Genomic DNA, 18,342 nt, shown 5'->3' with positions numbered 1-18,342 from the left:
TTCAAATTGTATTAAAACGAATGTTCAGTGAGTTACCCTGTAACTACACGGGGTTAAACTGCATTAAAGTTAAATTTTCGCAAATTCCCCATTTGTAAGAGTTTCTAATTAGTTCTTTCGCGGGATTTTCGAGCAAATAAAATATAAAAATTTGTTCCTATGAAAAAAGCTTATTCCAAGCTCACCACGCGTTGTGACGTCCCATTATGAATACTTGCTATCAGATAAGGAATTTTCTGCTGAATCAGAAGAGCAAGTTTCCCGTATAAAAGCGGCGAACGGTGCACAATCTTGATATTGCGCTAAGATGTTGCGATTCGTTGTACTGAGTATTCTTATTGCCGGATGCTTCGGTAAGTGCTAACAAAGCTTCCTTTAATTTTCTTTCATTCAAAAAATACCCGATAAATAATTTGATTTCATCGTGCAATGCTCTTAGCTTTATTAAACTCGAAATTGGATTTTGCAAAATCTACACGTTCGAAATTAACGTTGCAGGCTCCGAAGGTGAGCAGAAGGTCAACCCTCCATTTCCGGATTCCCGTATCGTCGGAGGAGTCCTCGCTGACATAACTCAGCATCCCTATCAACTGAGTCTGCAAACTACCGGACACATTTGTGGTGCCTCGATCATCAGCGCCCAATGGGCCATCACTGCAGCTCATTGCGTCGGGTAATAACGCAAATAAGTTAACAATATTACAATCTTGGTAAACAGTCCCGAACATTGCTTGTTCCGTGCGTTTACGTTAGGCTCCACTTTCACGAAATATACACTAGACATTGCACCATAAATTAATAAGGCTAATACCATTTGCTGCACTCTAAGGCACGTTTACTGTTGACAGATGACAACATTGGTAAATGAGCTTTTAGTTTGATGAACTGGTTATTATTTCTCTTTTTTTTTCTATACACCTGACCCTCTAGATTTTGCTAAAAATTACCTATTTTAAATCGTGAAATCGAATGATGTGAGTCTAGCAAGTTAATAAAAATTTGAATCTCGCCCCTTGTCCATTGTCAACACTTTCGCTATTTGATTTCGAACAATTAGCGCGAGATACGATATCATGACACCGCCACGTCACTGGATGATCCCTGGCATTTTCTCGCCTGGCAGCATTCACTGGCTGATCACGGTAATAACTGCGAAAGCTATCGCGATATTAAATCGGCTTTGCAGCTCGAATTCCCTCGCGATTACCGAGTACCCATTATACAATAACAATAAGGCCATCAAATACCGTGCTCATATTTTGGAAAACAAATAACCGCCAGCTTAACCGAGGCGGAACAACCGACATTTAGCACTGATATACGTTGGTATTTTCATATGTTTTAATTACAGATTACCTGCAAATCGATACACACTGCGAGCTGGTAGCAGCAACAAAGATTGGGGTACTCCTTATGGCGTTAAGGAGATCGTGGTACATTCTAACTATAGCTCAGCTACTACCGACTATGACGTCGCTCTTCTGAAGGTAAGTTATACTTCGATTGATCGTTTCATTTTCTTAAGAATTAATTTTTGTAAAAATTAAAATACGAATTTAAGTTCGTGGAACCGATGGAAGAATTATACTTGTGTTCCAGATCAATGGTACATTCAAATTCTCCAGAGTAATACAGCCTGTGTCCATGGCTGGAGTGGCTCCTAAAGCTGGTGTTTTGGTGAATGTGACCGGCTGGGGTGCGGTCAGGGTAATTAATACATTATTTTAATTATACAAACTTCTTACAAATTCGACACAAGCTACTACAAGTTAGCTATACCTCACTACTCCAATTACTGAAATCCAACTATTTTTAAAATATGTTCAGTAGCCTCAAACGAAAAACCTCTTGAAATTTTTATATACCTAATTTTGCATGATTTGATGTCATCGAATTTCCCTAGAAATCTTATGAATTCAAAAACTAGAGACAATCCATACGAAGACCATTCATATCTCCATTTCCGATAATCAGGCGCAGACAACACTCAAGACTGAAAGATGTTATCAATGTTTTCAGAAATTATCTTCACCTTTTCGAAATGAACGATTGCGAATTATTCGTCATACCAAAATCACCTGTCCATTTAGTAGTCTTGTAAATTAATTTCTGAATGAATATGCATTGCAGGAAGGTGGACAAACATCGTCTAGACTCATGAGAATAACGGTCCCCATAGTAAATACAACAACGTGCGAGAAGGCTTACAGGTTCTTGAACCCCATAACCCCACGTATGCTGTGCGCTGGCTACACTGAAGGTGGAAAGGATTCGTGTCAAGGTGACTCTGGAGGTCCTTTAGCAGCCAATGGAGTCCTTTACGGTATCGTGTCCTGGGGCTACGGATGCGCCAAACCACAGTACCCAGGTGTTTACACGAACGTGGCTAATGTACGATTTTGGATCAAGAGAGTGACCGGACTGTAACGAACTGATGTCGACAATGTCGTTGTGGAAAGATTATCGAAGTGTAACGCACGATAGTGTGTATCAGAGTACAAATAAAGGCAGTGATATTATGTGAAATTTTGTAGAATTTTATGTTATGATTTGATGCGATTTGGATGTTTGTGAACTTCTGGGTTTGGATATTTTGAAATGTGTAGTTTATGAGATTGAAAATTTTTGGGATTTATGGATGTGGACAGTTGGGAATATAGAAATTTAGGAATTTGGCCACTTGGGAATATGGGAACTTAACCATTTGGGGATTTATGGATGTGGACACTTGGAAATATAGGGATTTAGAGATTTAGGCACTTGGGAATATGGGGATGTAGAAATTTGGGGATTTATGGATCTGGACTCTTCCAAATGTGGATTTGAGGACTTAGGCACTTGGAAATATGGGGATTTAGATATTTGAAAAGTTATGAACATAAACACTTGGAAACATGACTTGAGGATTTAGGCACTTCAAAATTTAGGAACTTGAAAATTTGAACACTTAGAAACATGATTCCAAACATGAACATTTACAAATTTAATAATTAAGAATGTTTAAAAGCTGAGAATTTAGAGATTCAAAAAGTTATTAGATCTAAAAGTTTAACAAATTTAAAGTCCTAAAAATTAACTTTAATGTAGAAACATAAGGATTTGAAGATTTAGAAAAGTGATCGCATAAAACTTAATTAAAGTAGATGAAGACCACATCTGAGCGCATCAGTTTATTTCCCAATTATGAAGAAACAGTTTTGCGTTCATAGAGAACGAATTCAGTGGCGTCTTTCGAGGACAGGTTGACGGATGAAATAGTTTGTTTAACCGCGAAATGCTTTTTACGTCTGGCCACCTTTGATCCCGAGAGCACCGCAAACTTTCTCCGATAGTTTATCCAGTTGGACAGTTCGATCAAGATCGCAGTTACGGTGAAACACTGGCTTTGAAACACTTTGAAGTACTCTTCTGCTTTGATTTTTTGATTCCGATGAAATATTACCTCCTATCGATGCGCATATTCGATCATTCTATATCTTTAGCCGTCATATCTAATCTGTAGAAATAATGATTCTCTTGAAACACTGTTTCCGAATAAAAATAAACAATAGCGATGGTTACATATCGATCACCCCGAAAGACACACGGAATACACACACGACGCGTACAAGAAATACGTTTTATCAAGCACAATCGATCGATTAATTTCGAATTGTTTCAAATTGAATACGCGACGAATCTTGACACGATTCTTCCATTATCTCCGACTCGATACGTTATCGATAATCACAATCTCTCACGAGTGAAACTTTTTAGATCGCACACAATTTCTTTGCTGTTACACACTCGAAATTCTATGAATATCTCTTTGAAGTTCGTGCGATCTTACGATAACGTCTCTTCCCAAAATAGTCCCTTTTTTACCGAATTCAGTTTCAGTCTTTCTGTCAGACAGTTCTGTCACTTTTGTTAGACGGTGATTAACAAAATGTCTGATTGCAAGAAAATTATTTTACTGACTTTACTGTATGTCTTCAGCAATGGTAAGATCATTTATGTTCACTGTTATATATCAAGTTTTAAATAAATTTTTTTATTTTAAATAAATCTGTCTGTTTCCTTAAATGATTTATATAAAGTCTGTCTTAAATAAGTTACATAAATTGGACCTTGTGTTTCAAACTAAAAAATTTATAAATCTCTACAGTTGCAGCACTTGAAAATACAGAGTACGTGAACATCAGAGATTATCCGTATCATGTAAGTTATTACATAACAATATTATCTAACATTTTTATCGTTCTACAATTTAAGAATAAAATCTATCAAAACATACAAAAATGAATTAAACTTAATGCAGTATCTAACATTTTTGCTGTTCTACATTATAAAAATAAAATCTATCAAAACATACAAAAAGTAATTATACTTAATGAAGTATTTTAATTTCACCCAGCTGTAAAAAATAAAAAAATCCTTGAAAATTAACACATGTAGCAAAAAACGATTTTCTTCGATCGAATCGCGATAGTGAAAATGAAAACAAAATGTGAAGACCAAACAAGAACGTAGAAAAATAAAATTCGCGGTGTACCACACGAGCAAATGACAGGTATTTGTTGAACACAGGTGTCCATCGAGAAACACGGGAATCATGCGTGCAGCGGTGCATTGGTGCACGAATCGTGGATCGTAACCGTAGCGTCCTGCGTTTTTCGGTGAGTATCTTCCGCGGAATTCGCGTTGTTGCATTCAGCAAATTGCATCAACGCGAACAAGAGAACAAACAACGAAACGTAATTGCTTACAGCGTCGAGCCGTCCACGGTGACCGTTAGAGTGCGCGCGTCCAACCTTTACAACGATGGAGATACACTGAAAGTGACCAACATTGTTGTACACGAGAATTTTGACAAATATGTGCTCTTCAATAACATCGCGTTGATAAAGGTAACCATTTTGTAATTTCAAACGCTTTTACGCGATGGTAAAATGTTAAATGTACCTTCGTGTTTCCTGCGATTTTTAAAAGAATGCGAAGAGTCACTTTTTCTCATTTTTGAAAGGTATTTTGTTAAGTTAGGAAAGTATTAAATTTTTTAATTTGGAAGGTATTTTTTTAAGGTAGGAAAATGCATATTAAATTTTTATATTTAGGTATTTTTTCAAGTTTATGTATTTTCTCAGTTTCCTAGTTTTCCTTGCTACAATTTTTATGAAAATGTGAAGAGTCACTTTTTTTCATTTCCGAAAGGTATTTTGTTCAGTTGGGAAAGTATTAAATTTTTTAAGTTGGGAGGTATTTTTTCAAGGTAAGAAAGTGCATATTTAATTTTTATATTTAGGTATTTTTTCAAGTTTATGTATTTCCTTAGTTTCCTAGTTTTCTTTGTTGCAATTTTTATGAGAATGTGAAGAGTCACTTTTTTTCATTTCCGAAAGGTATTTTGTTCAGTTGGGAAAGTATTAAATTTTTTAAGTTGGGAGGTATTTTTTCAAGGCAAGAAAGTGCATATTAAATTTTTATATTTAGGTATTTTTTCAATTTTATGTATTTTCTCAGTTTCCCAGTTTTCTTTGCTGCAATTTTTATGAGAATGTGAAGAGTCACTTTTTCTTATTTTCCAAAGATATTTTGTTAAGTTAGGAAAGTATTAAATTTTTTAATTTATGAGGTACTTTTTCAAGTTAAGAAAATGTATATTGAATTTTTATATTGAAGTATTTTTTCAAGTTGTTATTTTCCCATTTGTGTAATTTTTATTATTTCAAATTTTTTAAGTTGATTGTAAATGATTGAATCTCCGTTCACGCACGACCGTGAGAAGCGGTATTAATTTTCGAAATAATTGTTATAATCGAACGAATGAATTTGATATATGAGATATTTTAATGAACTCCCTTGTCCGCGAGTTATCAGCGAGAAAAAAACAGAACCGGATCACTCCAATTTAATGAAATTTGTCGGAACGTAGCTGAAAATTCCTGTGCAATTCGGAGAGAAATTGCTGCCGATAGGAGTGGCGGAAAACGAGGACTACGAACCCGATGATGGAACGATGTGTTTCGTGACAGGTTGGAGGCAGACGGTGGTAAGTGCCGTTTGTGATATTATTAATAAAATAAAACCGCTGTCGTTTTATCGGGGACGAAACAGAAAGCGCGAACATCGTTCGACAATTATCCGAATACATTTTATAATTCATCACGTGCGATTTCACACGGCCGTGTTCTTATTCGATGTACGGAGAAATGAATTGAAACGAGTCATAATCGAAACGATTACTTCGAATAGAACATTTTATACTCCACAATAATTATCTTTCTGTATCATCGATTAAAACGTTTGTTAAATTTCTAAATAATATTTTCTGATTCAATTTCGCTACAAATTTAGATATTCGATATCGTTTTATTCGGGCCAATTTTCGATTGCCAAAAAAAGGAACACGTGTGCAGGGTGTAATAAGGATTTCAATTTGCACCGGGGCGAAATTGTGCAAACGATCTTTGATATTCCGGGAACGAAGTAACTAGCAATATCATGGCAGAAAAAAGCTTAACATATTATCTCAAAAGGGGACAGAACTTTTGTACGTGTGTGTTTGGTTTGAATTAAATTTGTATTTTTCTTACGGAAACAGTTCAGTAGTAGTCAATTTTAGATTTGATTGCTGGAAATTCAGTTTGGGGGTAATCAAGAATATTCTCTGTTTTGTAGTATTTCGATCAAAATTATTCTTCTATTGTCATGTGTGAACTTCATAATATTAAGCTTTTGATAACATGAAACACTGATTATTATTGAATCAGCACACATTGTGAAGTCATGTGTTATAGAACCACATATTATGTAAGCACTTCTCAAATCCTCGTACAATACAATCAGATATACATGTACATGTATGGACACACATGTGCATGCATGGACACACATGTGCAAGTGTCTACATACATGTGCACACATGAACTCACATGTATATACATGGACACACATGTACATACGTGGACACATATGTACATACGTGGACACATATGTACATACATGGACACACATGTACGCACATGTACATACATGGACACATATGTTCATACATGGACACACATGGACATACATGTACATACATGGACACACACGTACATACATGGACACACATGGACATACATGTGCACATATATACACACAAGTAGCACATATGCACACATGTACATATAAACGTACATATTTCATTAAACTGATCGAGTTACCAAATTACTTGAAATGAACAAAATAAACAAAATTGCAATATTTTCAGCCTAATGCAACAGAATCTCGACTCTCAGTGACAACAGTGCCATTAATGAATCGTAGTATCTGCAGTTCGAAGATGCCCCCGTACCAACCGGTGCTCCAGATGATGCTCTGCGCCGGTAACGCAACCTCAGGGGTGGAAACGTGTCAGGTAAGGTATGAAACGAGGTCCATGGAGGGGGAGAATGGAGAAGGGTGTGCATTCGCGAGCCACGACAACCCTCCGAACACTTAAGATCCGAAGCTTCTGCTAAGGAGATCCCTCGAGTTCGCGCGTGACGCCACTCGACGCTGGCGTCGCTCTTCTGCACTGCTTACGACGCTTCCACGCTCGTACGCGTTACCAGACCGTTTTACTGTCAGCTACAACTGTTTTAGGAACAATACTAACCCCGACTACCAAAAACTCGACGCCTACGCGTGCTCGTGGCAGAAATCAGAAGTTTTGACAACTACGTAATCAAGAATCACTTTGTTCGATTGTTGGACGGTCGAGTTTGATGGACGAGGTTAATTACAAAAGTCCATTCTTTGGAACTATTTCGGGTGCAACTGATATAGAATATTGAAAATATTCGACCATTTTATATCGTTCTTTGTTGTGGACAGAAATGATCACATCATTTATGTGATCTTTTTTGTGGACAGAAATGATCACATCAACGTGGACAATTTTCAACTAGGAGGAAGTTTATTTCTGATCTACGTCTTTTTAAGGTCTTTCAGATTCATTCTACGAGTTCGATGTAGTTATCAAACAATTTACAGTTCACTTGAAGTTAAAATTGCATTCAATTAATGAATAACAAGTTCAAGTATTTAAATATATGAACAAGCTAAAGAAAGAACAATTGCACACATTTGACTAATAATAATTTAAAGTATTTACATATATTTCCAAATTCATAAATCCCCAAATCCCTAAATTAATACCCAAAAAAATCCCCCAAATCAAGAAACCATCATTCTCACATTTCACCCTCCAAAATCCAGCTCCTATTAAAAGAAGCCTACTCGACGCAAAAGAAGACTATTACACCCTGTACACGTATGTGGCTCAAAATCGATGCAGTCGACGCGTCAGACGAATTAGCCGCGTTTCGACGGAATTGCCGTTTAATTGTACGTCCAAGCACGTGTAAAAGGCAATCAGAATCGCGTCAACGGGCCCTGTAATTATTCGTTTATTCGTTTCACATTTTTCTGTTCGCAGCTACCGTGACGCGCTTGATTACCGAAGCGAGCAAGTTATTAAGAGGCGCGGACAAAGGCCGTTTCTCGCGAATCAAATCGGATCGAATCGAACGCTCGAACGCCGAGAATGATTGCGTGTTAAATAGACGAAAAAGCTAGGGTAATAGAATTCAGAAAATTGGAATATCCATTGAATTCGAATTCCGAAGGTGGTATCTAATCGATGAATCACTGGGCTTTCGTTTTTGCTGCGATGAACGTTTGATGTATGACTGCGACTTTGAACTCTGCGATTTTTCAAAAAATCAATACTGCACTTGTCTTTTAAATTCTTTTAGTTGTTCGTTTATTTAAGTACTTGATATTGTTATTAATTCATTAAATGCAATTGTTCTTTAGCATGTTGAAATTTGGGAATTCAGAAATTAGAGAATTTGAAAATTTGGGAACTCGGGGCTTTAGGAATTCGGAATTTTGGGAATTTGGAAATTTGGGAATTCGAAAATTTGGGGATTCGGAAATTTGAGAATTTGGAAATTTAGGAATTCGGGGCTTTAGGAATTCGGAATTCTGGGAATTCGGGGCTTTGGGAATTCGGAATTCTGGGAATTCGGGGCTTTAGGAATTCGGAAATTTGGGGATTCGGAAATTTGAAAATTTGGAAATTTGGGAATTCAGAAATTTGAGAATTTGAAAATTTGGGAATTCGGGGCTTTAGGAATTCGGAATTCTGGGAATTCGGGGCTTTAGGAATTCGGAAATTTGAAAATTTCGAAATTTGGGGATTCGGAAATTTGGGAATTCGGAATTTTGGGAATTTGGAAATTTGGGAATTCGGAAATTTGGGGATTCGGAACTTTGAAAATTTGGAAATTTGGGGATTCGGAAATTTGAGAATTTGGTAATTTGGGAATTCGGGGCTTTAGGAATTCGGAATTTTAGGAATTTGGAAATTTGGAAATTCGGAAATTTGGGGATTCGGAAATTTGAAAATTTGGAAATTTGGGGATTCGGAAATTTGAGAATTTGAAAATTTGGGAATTCGGAATTTTGAGAATTCGGAAATTTGGAATTTTGGAAATTCGGGGATTTAGAAATTCGAAATTTCAGGAATTCAGAAATTTGAAAAAATTCGTCAATTAAAAAATTCACAAATTTTAAATCTACAAATCCACATTTTCTAAAATTTACAATCATTAAAAATTCCAAAAAGGAATTAAAAAAATTGAAAATATAAGTACTTGAAGACCTAAAGCTTCATGAATACAAAAAATCAGCCAACTCCAAGAACTCCTAAATTTTATTTAGTGAAGCAATGTAATAATAGACAAAATCCCCAATACAGCAAAATCTCATATACCGTCTTTTCATTGCAAATTCTATTCCAGAAGCAGAGCATCGAATGTATAGAAACGATTAATGAAATCATTGCACCAATATTTGCCATCGTTTCGTTTTCTGGCTGGAACGGCGTTCGCCGTAAAGAAGCACAAAAGATTCGTCGCGTTATAAGCAACGTTTGAATACGGACGGCTGAATAAAAGCTGAACATTATTCATCGAACATAATAGAAAATTGTCATAAAGCACAGCGATTTCTACACGTTCCATCGTTATCATAATAACGATCAAATTCACCGGGACGCGATGGTACAAAGAACGATAGCTTTCGGTCGAGTCATCCTTGCCAATAGATTTCAATGTCTTCTTTTTCTTTTTCCTTTTTCTTATTTTCTTTGTGCTTGAAAATACAATTACCCGATGATGTGTTTAAATGGAGTAAACAAATTCTTTTTTAATCTTGACAATGTTTGAGTAATTAAATATTTATCGATAGAGATATAATTCTTCTTAAATAATCTAATATATTTCTTCTTAAATAAATTATGAAAATATAATTACCCAATGATGTGTTTAAATGAAGTAAACAAATTGTTGTTTAATCTTGACAATATTCGAGTAATTAAATATTTATTATTAGGGATGCATTATATTTTTTCTTAAATATATTATAGGTTAGGTGATGCATATGAAACAATAAGATAATAAATCAACGTCTATTAGTTTTGATATTATCACAATTTATTTGTACAAATTTCATTGTGGTCAGAAAGCACGTCAAATCAAATATTAATATTCTGTGACTATTTGCTGCATCAATACCTGTACGGTTACAGAATATGAAATGGTCAGTGCAGCATCAGCATAATTTTTACCAACAATCTTCTGTAAATATACCATGCTTCACCTGAAAGTCAATTTACTTAAAAACGTAATAGGATCAATACTGATTATATACAAATCTGTAAATGTCAGTAAAGAATTATTTTTAAGTGAACATATCGACACATGTCTGATAATCCAACATGTCAGACTTAACCTTAATTTAAAATAGCCCAGAAAGGAACAATTTGTAGTTGAAAGAGGTCCGAGTAATTAGCATCGGTTGTCCGAAACTCCGAAATCAGCAATGCATTAGCAAATCAAAGCAAGAGAGAGGAGTAGAAACTGCAAGTAATCACTGAAACTGTCAACCCTCGTCTGCTTGCAGGGTGATCCAGGTGCTCCGCTGATGGAAGGCCAGACGCTGATTGGTGTTCTATCCTATGGATTAGGGTGTAAAACTATGATACATCCAGGCGTGTACACTCGTATCAGTAGTTACCTAGCGTGGATCTCGTCGAATACCGGTATCCTATACACGAAGCACCATATTGGCGAAAACTAGAATGTCAACATCGCCTTAGCCTAACACGCTATCTGAAAGCAACCCTCTCGAAACATGGCCGGAAGATGTTTTCTTTTCTGCTTCACCGAACATTCCTTGTAACTTTATCAATTTGCCTCGAAGAATTTTATGAGCATATGTTTCTTTGTGCCAACATATTGCCATACCCTTAGAATTCCATGGAACTGCCTTTGCCTTTTTCCTCAACAATATTGCGTTTCGAAAGTTGCAATTATAACTCCCGATCGTAAATTAAAGCTTCGATTATCGATTGTCCGACGAAGTAATTAGCGGTTTAATCGAACGCGTACCTTATTACGAACGACAATCGGTAAAATACCGAAACGAGAGGGTTGTCAATTAGCCCTTTGGCCTGCCTCATTCATTAACCGGTTGATGGTATTTTTGCGCGTTAAATGCGCGGATAAATGCAAGATACTTTTGACGAGATACAGTCGGAACAATTACAGGACCACTTGTTACGTTCGTACATCAGGATCCGTGCTCGTTATCGATCTGCTTGCTTTGTCGCGTTTTAATGGACGGCTTTGGAAATTTTGCCACTTCGTGACGTTTATTTTATTTAATAATAATTTTGGATAATGATGCAAATTTTTGTAAATTTCTAAATTGAAGAATGAAGTCTCGTTCATGAAGGTTAGGGAACTGTTGAGAGCTAAGGAGTTGACAGTTGGATAATTAAATTTTTCGGTTACTATAAGACGGAACTAATTAAGAAAATGCGTATGTGTCTATTTTACATTGACCTATTATATTGTTAACGGTGAAAACCAATCTCGAATCGTTACAGCCAATCAGAGCCATCTGCCATCTTCTCAGCTCCAAACAGTGCTTGATCATTATTAACTCAATAAGTATATATACACAAGTCTGTCAATATTCTTATTGTAAATAAAAAAAGGAACACGAAATTACATTAATAATAAATCCTACGAAATGTGTGATTGTCATCTTAATATATGATAGGCATCTTAATAAAACTATACAATAATTCCTACCTCGTAATGCCCTTTAAATGAAACATTTCTCAATGAAAAGTTGCATAAGAAACAAAATAGCAACATCTCATTCGCAGTCATAAAAGTCTAACTGCAAGTGAAAATTCTAAAAAAACTCAACCAAAATTCTAAAAGAACTTAATCCTCAATCCTAAAATTTTCCCTTATTTGTATTATGTAGATTAATTTTGCTGTCTAAGTACTTTCTGAATTGACAATGAAGTTGAAAATTCAGGTGATTAACGAGAAGTTCAATTAGAATTCCGACTTACAGCACCAGTGTAAATGTACGATGTGTAAACTGTTTGTTCGAAACGTTTCAGAGTTCAGTGAAATAACGTGTCAAGATAAATAGCAAAGATTCAGAGTCCTGTTTTCTCAGTGATCCAACTTCGAAGGGCAGTCACGCGCGTGTAAACACCTGGATAGCTCGGTCTTGCACATCCGAAACCCCACGACACTATTCCGATCAGTTTATCATACTGCACCAAAGGTCCTCCGCTGTCTCCCTGTGAACGAAAATCATTTGTTATTTCACGGTTAATCCATATCGAGAAACATAGGCACGTAATTCGAACACTCTTCAAGCTGTTACGAAAGTTACGAAAGTACTTTTGCCCTTCGTAAGGAAAAGATTATTAAATACTGAAATGTTTTAACAGGATCAGAATGAGCGGATGTTTCAAAAACAGGAAATACGAATATACTCATAGCGCGAGTTAAACGTCTATCTTGAGAGCGGATGGATATACGTTTCTCCAATTTTAAAATATTTAACGTTTGCCAAGCAACGGGAAACGTTAACTCTACTTGTATTAACTTCCATTCGTTGCTCAGCTCAAGCACGCACTGAAGTTTCTCCGGTCTATTCAAAGATACACATACCTTTCCACGTTTCACTGAAAACTTGAACGGTTCGGAGACTGTATCTTAGTACAGGTATTATATATGTACTACGAGTACCATAATGGCGGACATAAAAACAAAGAAGGGTAAAGGTAAAGCTTAGAAATTGTATATCTGCATGTTGAAACATTTTTAATTACACTTCGCTTCCACTATTCGTTTGAGGGACTGTAATATTCATTGCTGTATGAAACACTGTAATATTTATGGTTTCGAGCTTAATTTCCGATGGAATCAATTTTGAAAACGAAATGGATATTTCTTCAATTATTTATGGGAGGTTCGTGGCAGATAGTAAATTGTGATTGCAAGATTCAATTAGCAAGGCAAGACAAGGTTTAAGGGTAGTTAGTGGCGATATAACATGAGATTTACAACATATGGCAATATAACGCGAGAGGATATAAGGCTTAATAATTCGATGCGTAGTAACTCCACGTGACCAAATAGTTCGTGTCGGTACAACGCGTGGGGAAAATTACAAATGGCGATATAACGCGAGGGAATATAACACGCAGCAATACCAATAAATAGTAATTTAACGCGTAGAGATATAACGTGTAGTAATACCAACGCGTTGTAATTCTACGCGTGGCGATATAACACGAGGTGATATAACGTGAGGGAATATAACGCGTAACAATACCAATAAGTAGTAGTTTAACGCGTAGAGATATGACGCGTAGTAATACCAACGCGTTGTAATTCTACGCGTGGCGATATAACACGAGGCGATATAACGTGAGGGAATATAACGCGTAACAATACCAATAAGTAGTAGTTTAACGCGTAGAGATATGACGCGTAGTAATACCAACGCGTTGTAATTCTACGCGTGGTGCTATAACACGAGGCGATATAACGCGAGGGAATATAACGCGTAACAATACCAATAAGTAGTAGTTTAACGCGTAGAGATATAACGCGTAGTAATGCTAACACGTAGTAATTCTACGCATGGCGATATAACGCGTGGCAATATAACGCGTAGCGATATAACGCGTGGCAATATAACGCGTGGCGATATAGCGTGTAGCAGTATCAACACGTAGCAATTTAACGCGTAGCGATGCGACGCGCAGAAATTCTACGCGTAGCAATATAACTCGTGGGATATAACACGTGGTAATAACACACATGGTAATCTCACACGTAACACTACAAAGCGTGATAATTTCACTCGTAACGCTATAACATACCATGGCATCCGAGCAACATACTGCAATATAACGAGAGGTACTGCAATAAAAATCGTACAAAATAACCCGAGAACCATCTACCAGAACTTTCGACAGCATTTTATGAGAAAAACAATATGACTCAGGCAAAAATACAAAAAGAAGGTGCAAAGTTGAATTTAATAACGCGATTAAAAAATGATTAACGACACGGTCGACTCGTCGCAGTAACAATTAGTGAAAGTGATTTACCTGACACGCATCCTTGCCTCCGAGGTTTACGTAACCGGCGCAAATCATTCTCGGCGTGATCGGTCGGGTCACGTATAACTCTGAGCATTCTACGTTAGAAACTAACGGCACCTCGACTTTACGTAACTGATTGGCCAACGACCCGTGACTTCTCAAAACTCCCCAACCAGTAACCACCGCCTTGCTGCCGGCGATATAATGATCGGCTATCGGTGCTAGTAGAATCGGTCTCACCCGTGAACTGTACACCAGCGGCTTTTCCAACTGAAATTGTAATTGGTTTCAACGGTTCCGACTGGCCAGCTTGTGCATTGCGGAATTGATTGTGAAACGATAATTGAATTGTTCGGCTTTGTCCCACGGGGAAACCCGTGCCCCGTGGACAAATAAACTCGATGTCGATTGATGTTGAGTTTGCCTCGAATCGATTTGAATTTTCTTTGAGAACGCTCGCTGATCTGTTCTTTGCTTTCGTTACTGTTTCACAAGTATTTTGATTTATATGTGCTATGGTAGACGCTTATGGTACTTGGACAAGTCTGTAATTACGGTAGATGTTCATGGGTACTCGGACAAGTTTGTAATTAACAGTTTCATTCAAGTATACTTGTGTGTGTTACGTTGAAATTTACGTTATTGAATTCGTAGATCTCCGTTTGCTGGACCTCTATAGCTGTAGATTTGTATAAACTCAGATTCCTGAAGTCCTAGATTCTTGTAAGTTCCAATTTCTGTAGTGTTAGTTACTCTGCAGATCTCTACATCTCGAGATCCCACATTCTCACAATATAATTTTAGATTTACATGTATCTAGTGCTGTATACCCTTAGTTCCATATACCCTTAGTTCCATATACCCCTAGTACCATATACCCCTAGTTCAATATACCCCTAGTTCCATATACCCCTATATTCCATATACCCCTAGTTCCATACACTCTTAGTTCCATATACCCCTAATTCGATAGACCCCTAGTTCCATATACCCCTACTACCATATACCTCTAGTTCGATAGACCCCTAGTTCCATACACTCTTAGTTCCATATACCCCTAGTTTGATAGACCCCTAGTTCCATATATCCCTAGTACCATATACCCCTAGTTCAATATACCCCTAATTCCATATAACCCCAGTTCCATATACCCCCAATTCCATACACCTCCACTTCCCTATACCCCTATTTACCTGTACCCCTAGTTCCCTATACCTCTAGTTCCCTATACCTCTAGTTCCCTATACCCCTAGTTCAATATCCCCCTAGTTCCATATACCCCTATTTCCATATACCCCTAGTTCCATATACCTCTAGTTCCATATACCCCTAGTTCCATACACTCTTAGTTTCATATACCCCTAGTTCCATATACCCCTAGTACCATATACCCCTAGTTCAATATACCCCTAATTCCATATAACCCTAGTTCCATATACCCCCAATTCCATACACCCCCACTTCCCTATACCCCTATTTCCCTGTACTCCTAGTTCCCTATACCCCTAGTTCCCTACACCTCTATTTCCCTATACCCCTAGTTTTCAACACCCCCAGCATCCTACATACCCAGTACCCATAATGAACTCCCATGCGTTACACTCGAGCCTCCCTCAAAGAAATTTCAAAATGGCGTGAATCAATAACAAGCTCATACGCAATCATACAGTTAAGAACACTTACTCGAATCAAAGCAATGTCATAATCTGCGCTTCTTCTTGTGTAGTACTCATGACTAATGACATCTCTGGCGACGACGACGATTCCATCCTCGCGGATGTCCGAAGTGCCGGCCTTTATCGAAAACAACCGAACGATGGGACTGAAACGCAGCGAATGAAGGAGCACTCGTTAATGGACGCGTACACGTGCGTGCAATTAGCCTAATAACGCTTCATAACGAAGATAAAAGGTGAGAGATACCTTCGGACGCAATGGGCGGCTGTGATGATCCACTCCTCGCTAATAATCGCACCACCGCATACGTGACGATTGTTGAATCGAACGGATACCTGTGAATTTAATGATTATTTTGCGGGGAACTGATCCTTGGGAAATTTGTGTTATGAGAGGATTTGTAGGAGGATTATTTTTCTGTGGTGATCTGTGAGATCGAGAATTTAATTCTTATTTTATTTTTGTGGTGTGCTGAAGATATAACTATTTATGGGATTACTTTTCTGGTCATCTTGCTTGTGGTTAGTGGAAGCCTTAAGGAAAAGCTTCTTAATAAAATATCAAACAAATCTTAGAATCATCAAGTATGATATAAATATACTGCATGAAACTTAAATATTTGTTGAGATTAATGTACAGTAAAATTTATAAAATTTATATTTTGTAAGTTCAGAGTTTAACACAAAGAACAGTTTATAGAAGATAACAGTCGATTTTGAAATATGGAGTATAATAAAAATACTGTGTATAAATAAATGTCACTAATTTGTATCTCTATCGTGTAGAACAAAAATTTCGTTAAAATTGAAATATAATATTTGAACGAATGGTATGACATTTTCAACGTTGCTACTCGAACACACCGGTATCGTTTTAAGAGAAAATTGGGGATTGTATATCGATGGCTCGTTTCGGAATACGAAATATTTCTGCTCGAGAGATTTGTACCAATTAATCTTCACCAGTTGCTCCAACTGGTTTAGAATACTTACCTGATACGGGTGTTCATCGATGCTCACTGGCTGGCCTCCAACAATACGGCCCTCATCAACTGGAAAAATCAATAATTGAATTTGTATTTCCACTTGCATGGCCGTTGGAAAACTACTAATTAAAGTGTAACGTTGCTCGATGAACGTCGACGGGATTTAACGATCTTCCTTAAATCAGCAACGATCGAACGAACACAGAAGAGACCGGTTGTTGAATTTCTCTTTAATGAATCGAAAATTGAGGGAACAATTGAAACGTGACGGACGAATAATTTCGTATTAAACGATTGAAATAAAATAACACCGTTAAGCTAATGTGCCCATTAATGGATAGCGATAATAACGACCTGTTATTAAAATCTGGCTTTCATTAAAATGTAATATCCGTTATTAACACGTTGACTTCCGCGAGGATTATCCGTATTTAATACAATTCGGTAATTACAGAAAAACGAGTATTAAGCTTTTAATTACGATAACTATTGATACTACAAATTTATCACAAATTGCGAATGTACATAAATTTTCAATTTAGGTGAATAATCTTGAACATTACTGAAGTTAACTACAGTTATTAAATAATAAATAGTAAAAATTAATAAAATATTTTGCTCGTTAAGATCAATGTAAAGGTCTGAATTACCGTGCGTGGTGAAAAGGCCAGGTGTAAGTACGTACGTTGGAATAAAAAAAACTGCGACAATGTGAACGGAACGAGTTGCAACACCAAGAACAGTAAGCACGTATACATGGCGGGAAGTTGGCGAAAGGACTAGCTGTTCGCCACGAGGCTCGCCCTTCTTTTATTTCGATATTCGGGTTAATTGTCGTTCGTATCAATTTAGCCGAACACGAGAAAAATTTCCGATCCACGAAAGTCTCGAGACTGTCGACCCAGATTCCGCGGGGATTACGTAAAAAGGAGCAAGACTAAAATATAATTTCAACACCGGCAGCTCGCGATAACATCGTACCTTCGGTGCGGACCAATTAAGTTGAATTTTTTTTTAACCGTTGTCCCTGCGACTGTTGTAACGAGCACGAACTCGTGCCTGCTTGAAGAACGAGATGGAAAGAGACGGAAAAAATGAACACGGTTTCGGGATCGTTTGTACCAAATGTCGGATCGAGAACAGCATTGTACGAAACGTTAACGAACGATTGAAAGTTTTT

General features: G+C 37.0%; 3 protein-coding genes across 3 annotated transcripts; 2 read left to right on the top strand and 1 right to left on the bottom strand.

Annotated features, from left to right (window-relative positions):
* Nucleotides 1-216: 216 nt before the first annotated feature.
* On the top strand, nt 217-2,520 carry LOC100875910 (trypsin-7-like). Its single transcript, XM_003705416.3, has 5 exons — nt 217-353; nt 499-673; nt 1,352-1,487; nt 1,600-1,707; nt 2,131-2,520. The coding sequence occupies exons 1-5, from the start codon at nt 308-310 to the stop codon at nt 2,425-2,427; spliced, it is 762 nt and encodes a 253-aa protein (XP_003705464.2). The 5' UTR covers nt 217-307; the 3' UTR covers nt 2,428-2,520.
* A 1,408-nt stretch (nt 2,521-3,928) lies between these two features.
* Nucleotides 3,929-11,942, top strand: LOC100876023 (trypsin-1). Its single transcript, XM_003705417.2, has 7 exons — nt 3,929-3,983; nt 4,148-4,200; nt 4,570-4,658; nt 4,751-4,889; nt 5,915-6,031; nt 7,235-7,381; nt 10,975-11,942. Exons 1-7 carry the CDS (start codon nt 3,929-3,931, stop codon nt 11,149-11,151), a joined length of 777 nt encoding a protein of 258 aa, XP_003705465.2. The 3' UTR covers nt 11,152-11,942.
* Nucleotides 11,943-12,031: 89 nt separating this feature from the next.
* LOC100876137 (trypsin 3A1-like) lies at nt 12,032-18,137 on the bottom strand. Its single transcript, XM_003705418.2, has 6 exons — nt 17,848-18,137; nt 17,170-17,228; nt 16,424-16,512; nt 16,184-16,322; nt 14,507-14,770; nt 12,032-12,679 (listed from the first exon to the last, which is right to left on the bottom strand). Exons 1-6 carry the CDS (start codon nt 17,918-17,920, stop codon nt 12,533-12,535), a joined length of 771 nt encoding a protein of 256 aa, XP_003705466.2. The 5' UTR covers nt 17,921-18,137; the 3' UTR covers nt 12,032-12,532.
* Nucleotides 18,138-18,342: the final 205 nt, after the last annotated feature.

This window comes from Megachile rotundata, chromosome 5, assembly GCF_050947335.1.
Source record: "Megachile rotundata isolate GNS110a chromosome 5, iyMegRotu1, whole genome shotgun sequence".
In the NCBI taxonomy this organism is placed as follows: Eukaryota; Metazoa; Arthropoda; class Insecta; order Hymenoptera; family Megachilidae; genus Megachile; species Megachile rotundata.
The sequence above is the reverse complement of the archived record's forward strand: the minus strand, read 5'-3'. Positions and strand labels throughout refer to the sequence as shown.